Source organism: Neophocaena asiaeorientalis, unplaced genomic scaffold, assembly GCF_003031525.2.
Source record: "Neophocaena asiaeorientalis asiaeorientalis breed wild unplaced genomic scaffold, Neophocaena_asiaeorientalis_V1.1 scaffold29, whole genome shotgun sequence".
Classification (NCBI taxonomy): Eukaryota; Metazoa; Chordata; class Mammalia; order Artiodactyla; family Phocoenidae; genus Neophocaena; species Neophocaena asiaeorientalis.
In genome coordinates, this window is record NW_020174423.1 from 2,900,655 (window position 1) to 2,908,157 (window position 7,503).

Consider the following 7,503-nt stretch of genomic DNA (forward strand, 5'->3'; position numbering starts at 1 on the left):
ACTGAAAGTGAGGGGATGGAAAAAGATATTCCATGCAAATAGAAATCAAAAGAAAGTGGAGTAGCAATACTCATATCAGACAAAAGAGACTTTAAAATAAAGACTATCATAAGAGAAAAGAAGGACACTACATAATGATCAAGGGATCAATCCAAGCAGAAGATATAACAATTGTAAATATTTATACACCCAACATAAGAGCACCTCAATACATAAGACAAATGCTAACAGCCATAAAAGGGGAAATCGACAGTAACACAATCACAGTAAGGGACTTTAACACCCCACTTTCACCAATGGATAGATCATCCAAAATGAAAATAAATAAGGAAACACAAACTTTAAATGATACATTAAAAAAGAGGAACTTAAATAATATTCATAGGACATTCCATCCAAAAACAACAGAATACACTGTTGTTCCTAAGTGCTCATGGGACATTCTCCAGGATAGATCATATCTTGGGTCACAAATCAAGCTTTGGTAAATTTAAGAAAATTGAAATCATATCAAGTATTTTTTCCGACCACAAAGCTATGAGACTAGATATCAATTACAGGAAAAAATCTATAAAATACAAACACATGGAGGCTAATCAATACACTACTAAATAACCAAGAGATCACTGAAGAAATCAAAGAGGAAATCAAAAAATACCTAGAAACAAATGAAACCACGACAAGCCAAAACCTCTGGGATGCAGCAAAAGCTGTTCTAAGAGGGAAGTTTATAGCACTACAATACTACCTTAAGAAACAAGAAACATCTCAAATACACAACCTAACCTTACACCTAAAGTCATTAGAGAAGAAAAAAAAAAAAACCCAAAGTTAGCAGAAGGAAAGAAATCATAAAGATCAGATCAGAAATAAATGAAAAAGAATGAAGGAAACTGTGGCAAAGACAAATAAAACTAAAAGCTGGTTCTTTGAGAAGATAAACAAAATTGATAAACCATTAGCCAGACTCATTGAGTAAAAAAGGCAGAAGATTCAAATCAATAGAATTAGAAATGAAAAAGAAGAAGTAACAACTGACACTGCAGAAATACAAAGGATCATGAGAGATTACTACAAGCAACTATATGCCAATAAAATGGACAATATGGAAGAAATGGACAAATTCTTAGAAAAGCACAACCTTCTGAGACTGAAACAGGATGAAATAGAAAATATAAACAGACCAAACACAAGCACTGAAATTGAAACTGTGATTCAAAATCTTCCAACAAACAAAAACCCAGAACCAGATTGCTTCACAGGCGAATTCTATCACACATTTAGAGAAGAGCTAACACCTATCCTTCTCAAACTCTTCCAAAATATAACAGAGGGAGGAACACTCTGAAATGCATTCTATTAGGCCACCATCACCCTGATACCAAAACCAGACAAAGATGTCACAAAAAAAGAAAACTACAGGCCAATATCACTGATGAAAATAGATGCAAAAATCCTCAACAAAATACTAGAAAAGAGAATCCAACAGCACATTAAAGGGATCATACACCATGATCAAGCAGGGTTTATCCCAGAAATGCAAGGATTCATCAATATACACAAATCAATCAATGTGATACATACACCATATTACCAAACTGAAGGATGAAAACCATATCAATAGATGCATCTCAATAGATGCAGAAAAAGCTTTTGACAAAATTCAACACCGATTTATCATAAAAAACCATCCAGAAAGTAGGCATAGAGGGAACTTACCTCAACATAATAAAGGCTATATATGACAAACCAAGAACCAGAATCGTTCTCAATGGTGAAAAATTGAAACTATTTCCACTAAGATCAGGAACAAGACAAGGTTGCCCACTCTCACCACTATTATTCAACATAGTTTTGGAAGTCTTAGCCACAGAAATCAGAGAAGAAAAAGAAATAAAAGGAATCCAAGTTGGAAAAGAAGAAGTAAAACTGACACTGTTTGCAGATGACATGATGCTGTACATAGAGAATCCTAAAGATGCCACCAGAAAACTACTAGAGCTAATTAATGAATTTGGTAAAGAAGCAGGATACAAAATTAATGCACAGAAATCTCTTGCATTCCTATACACTAATGATGAAAAATCTGAAAGAGAAATTAAGAAAACACTCCCATTTACCATTGCAAGTAAAAGAATAAAATACCTAGGAATAAACCTACCTAAGGAAACAAAGACCTGTATGCAGAAAACTATAAGACACTGTTGAAAGAAATTAAAGATGATAGAAACAGATGGAGAGATATACCATGTTCTTGGATTGGAAGAATCAACATTGTGAAAATGACTATACTACCCAAACAATCTACAGATTCAATGCAATCCTTATCAAACCACCAATGGCATTTTTCAAAAAACTGGGACAAAAAATTTCACAATTTGTATGGAAATACAAAAGTCCCCGAATAGCCAAAACAATCTTGAGAAAGAAAAACAGAGCTGGAGGAGCCAGGCTCCCTGACTTCAGAGTATACTCTAAAGCTACAGTAATCAGGGCAGTATGGTACTGGCACAAAAAACAGAAATATAGATTGATGGAAAAGGATAGAAAGCCCAGAGATAAACTCACACACATATGGTCACCTTGTCTTTGATAAACGAGGCAAGAATATACAATGGGGAAAAGACAGCCTCTTCAATAAGTGGTGCTGGGAAAACTGTACAGCTACATGTAAAAGAATGAAATTAGAACACTCCCTAACACCATACACAGAAATAAACTCAAAATGGATTGAAGACCTAAACGTAATGCCAGACACTATCAAACTCTTAGAGGAAAACATAGGCAGAACACTCTATGACATAAATCACAGCAAGATCCTTTTTGACCCACCTCCTACAGAAATGGAAATAAAAACAAAAATAAACAAATGGGACCTAATGAAACTTAAAAGCTTTGCAGAGCAAAGGAAACTATTACAAGAAGAAAAGACAACCCTCAGAATGGGAGAAAACATTTGCAATCCAAGCCACTGACAAAGGATTAATCTCCAAAATATACAAGCAGCTCATGCAGCTCAATATCAAAGAAACAAGCAACCCAATCCAAAAATGGGCAGAAGACCTAAATCGACATTTCTCCATAGAAGATATACAGATTGCCAACATACACATGACAGGATGCTCAACATCTCTAATCATTAGAGAAATGCAAATCAGAACTACAATGAGATATCACCTCACATCAGGCAGAATGGCCATCATCAAAAAGTCTACAAACAATAAATGCTGGAGAGGGTGTGGAGAAAAGGGAACCCTCTTGCACTGTTGGTGGGAATGTAAATTGATACAGCCACTATGGAGAACAGTATCGAGGTTCCTTAAAAAACTAAAAAAGAACTACCATACGACCCAGCAATCCCACTACTGGGCATATACCCTGAGAAAACCGTAAGTCAAAAAGTCATGTAGCACAATGTTCATTGCAGGACTATTTACAGTAGCCAGGACATGGAAGCAACCGAAGTGTCCATCGACACATGAATGGATAAAGAAGATGTGTCACATATATACAATGGAATATTACTCAGCCATAAAAAAACTGAAATTGCGTTATTTGCAGTGAGTTGGATGGACCGAGAGAGTGTCCTACAGAGGGAAGTAAGTCAGATAGATAAATACAAATACCATATGTTAACACATATATATGGATTCTTAAAAAAAAAAACAAATGGTTCTGAAGAACATAGGATCAGGACAGGAATAAAGACGCAGAAATAGAGAATGGACTTGAGGACATGGGGAAGGGGAAGGGTAATCTCGGACGAAGTGAGAGAGTGGCATGGACATATTTACATTACCAATTGTAAAATAGTTAGCTAGTGGGAAGCAGCTGCATAGCACAGGGATATCAGCTAGGTACTTTGTGTCCCCCTAGAGGGGTGGTATAGGGAGGGTTGGAGGGAGACGCAAGTGGGAGGAGATATGGGGATATATGTATACATCTAGCTGATTCACTTTGTTATACAGCAGAAACTAACACCATTGTAAAGCAATTGTACTCCAATAAAGATGTTAAAAAATAAGTAAATTAAAAAACAAAACAAGAAACAACAAATAAGTTTTGCAAGGATGTGCAGAAAATGTAACACTTGTACACTGTTGGTAAGAATGTAAGTTGGTGTAACCACTCTGAAAAAACAGTACGGAAAGTCCTCAAAAACGTAAAACTAGAACTACCATAGGATCCAGCAGTTCCACTACTGAGTATTTGTGAAGAAAACAAAAACACCGATTCTAAAAGGTACATTCACCCCTATGTTCATTGCAAGATTATTTACAGTAGCCAAGATATGGAAGCAGCCTAAGTGCCAATCAATATATGAAAGGATAAAGAAGAAGTGGTACACATACACACACACACACCAGAATATTACTCAGCCATAAAATGAATGAAATCCTGCCATTTGTGATAACATGATGGACCTATGGTGTATTATGCTAAGTGAAATAAGTCAGAGACAGACAAATGAACAAACGGAACCAAACAGAAACAGAGTCTTAGACACAGAGAACAAACAGGTGCCAGAGGGGAGGGTATTGGTAGGAGGAGAGAAATAGGTAAGTGGTAGTGAGAGGTATGAACTTTCAGTTACAAAATAAATGAGTCACAGGTATGAAATGTATAGTGTGGGAATATAGTCAATAATTATGTAATATATTGTGACAGATGACAGCTAGACTTACCATGGTGATCATTTTTAACATATAGAAATATCGAATCACTGTGTTGTGCACCAGGAACTAGCGTGGTGTTGTAGGTCAATTATACTTCCAAAACAAACAAACTCGGTGAAAAAGAGATCAGATTTGTGGCTACTAGAGGTGGAGGGTGGAGGGAGGGTGAATTAGATGAATGTAATCTAAAGTACAAGTTTTCAGTTACAAGGTAAGTACTAAGTAGGTAATGTACAACATGGTAAAAATAATGAACACTGCTGTATGTTACAAATGAAAACTGTTAAGAGAGTAACTCCTAAGACTTCTCATCATAAGGAAAAAATTCTTTTTTCTATTTCTTTAATATTATATCTATATGAGATGATAGGTGTTTTCCAAACCTCTTGTGATCATTTCATGATGTGTGTAAGTCAAATCATTATTGTTGTACACCTTTAACTTAAACAGTGCTATATGTCAATTACATCTCAATAAAACTAGAAGAAAATTTAAATTATTAAAAATTTAGGTCAAGGCTATAGAAAAATCCCTTTACTTCATCATAAACATATCTACATAAATGTAGATCCGTAATAATTTTTGGTACCCAGTTAAAAGTTTAAATCAGTAAGTTCTGTTTATGAAAATTCATATAAATTTTTGAAATGTGCATGTTTCTTTATATGTGTTCTTCTAGCGTAAACGGTTTAAATGAGGGAGCTGGTATTATCTTACCTTCAGTTTATTTACTGGGGCAAATATTTCCAAAATTAATTTTGAAAATTGTTTTCTTAGCCAACCTGGTGCTACTCAAAGTACATAGAAGCCTTAGAACAGGAAAGGATTCTTCTTAAAATTCAAGAAGAACTAGAAAGAAAGTTGTTTGCAGGTAATTTTTGTTCTTTGCTTACAGGGTTGCTTTGTTATCTTCTATTACAGATTAATATTAGCAGACTTTGTTAATTATTACTTCACTGTTTCCCTTATTTCTCTTATTTTTGTGCAGCCACACCATCTTTTACAAATTTCAAGTCTACTGCTTCTGCTATGTCTTTGAAAGAGACCATATCTTCCCACAACATCCAGAGTGAGTTTCATGTGATAGTCTATCTTCAGTTCTTTCTTTCTTATTGTTAGAACTCTACTTCTCACTTGGCCATCTGGAGAGGATAGGAAGAGATGAGGACTGATTCCTTCCCAACTGCTCTGACTGCCAAGTCAGGAGAATTTCAGAGTGTGTGTGTTCCGTCTGTCTCTCTTTTATTCTCCTCTGCTGATGAGGAAAGACTATGACATACACCCAACACTACATCCTATTTCCAGAGTGACAGCACTCATGGAAGTGTATACACTGCTGCTGATAGGTACAAGATAAGTCATAGACTGAATTGATCAGTCCCATCCATGTCCCTCTGACTCACGCACTAATGCACGTGCACACCTGCACAGTGCACACACACAACACACACAAACACACACACATACACTTACACTGTCCAGTAACAAATTGATGGCTAGGAGCACCTTGCCTCCCTTCTGAATGGCACAGTCTCCTGAATAGGAAGGCCCCTGGGGAATGATAATTTATTGCTTCTATCTACTCCTTATCTAGTCTTCTCTTCCACAAAGAGCATTTATGGAAGAGTGGGCTTAGTTTCCCAAGGTTTCCCAAGCTGAATTTTTCTAAGTTCCACTTTCCCAAGATGGGAATATAAGAAAGAACTGAAAATCAAACTGGGGTCCTTCTCTCATACAGATACTGATGTGATTATACAGTTTTGATACTAGCGTTAGAGTTTAACAATGCCCTTACAAAGTAGTATACTAGTATAATGTAATGTATGTGTAACCCATTGACCTAATACTTAAAGAACCCTGTAAAAGCCCCCTTTCTCTTATCTTCCATCTTGTAGCTTAGATTTTTGTTTCTGAAAATCCTTAGTTTTCTGGTTCTTGGGAGGGTTTGATGAGCAGGCCTTTATGCTCTTAGCCTGCTCATCTTTTTTCTCTTCTGATTTATCCTACCCACTGTGCCCTCTGTCAGTTCCCCCACCCCATAGAGCAACCTCACAGTCCCTCCAACATTTAGGGTGTGCTGATACATTTGTTAACTTTTTTGATCCTTCTTATAACTCTGTGTGCGTTTCTGTTTTTGTTGGTTGGAATTTAAATTTAGCAGCTTATGTTTCAATCATTTCTTCTTTTTATTTTTTTGCAGGAATTCTTTAAACCAAATTTAACTAACATGGAAGCTCAAGTGAGTTTTTGACGGTCTGCTTTAGAGCAAGCCTATCATCTAAATAAAGTTTAGCTTGTTTTACTTCCACAGTTTGAAAACGACGTCTCTTCTGTATACACGACATACAAGACTATAAAAATTTTTTTAACTTATTTAGGATAAACTGACTTCTATCTAGGTTAGAAGACTCAAAATGTTTTGCTTATCACCCACGTTAAGGAACTATGTTTTGCTCCTCAAGTAGTCTTTCAACAAATATTCCTTGAGCACTCACTATACGGTTGACCCTTGCACAACACAGGTTTGAACTGCACGGGTCCACTTATATGCAGATATTTTTCAATAGTAAACATTACATTACTACAAGATCTGTGGTTGGTTGAATCCACAGATGCAGAACTGCACATACAGAGGAACCGTGGATACAGGGGCTTACTATAAGTTATACACAGATTTTCAACTTTGTGAAGGGTTCAGTACCCCTACCCTCTGTGTTGTTCAAGGGTTAGCTGTATTTGGTTAGCAGGTATATTCAGCAAGTGGTTAGGAGACTAATATTCCTAGCAATAAATTGACCCAAAACATAGAGGGAAAAGCCTTCCCCAC

At 36.2% G+C, this 7,503-nt stretch overlaps 1 protein-coding gene across 1 annotated transcript in view; it reads left to right on the plus strand.

Annotated features, from left to right (window-relative positions):
• RGS22 (regulator of G protein signaling 22) overlaps positions 1-7,164 on the plus strand; it is a 175,203-nt gene extending 168,039 nt beyond the window's left edge. Inside the window, exons 25-27 of the mRNA XM_024756574.1 lie at positions 5,454-5,547; positions 5,665-5,745; positions 6,877-7,164. Of these exons, the coding sequence (XP_024612342.1) occupies positions 5,454-5,547; positions 5,665-5,745; positions 6,877-6,887 (186 nt within the window). The 3' untranslated portion in view covers positions 6,888-7,164. The remainder of the gene's footprint in view (positions 1-5,453; positions 5,548-5,664; positions 5,746-6,876) is intronic.
• Positions 7,165-7,503: the final 339 nt, after the last annotated feature.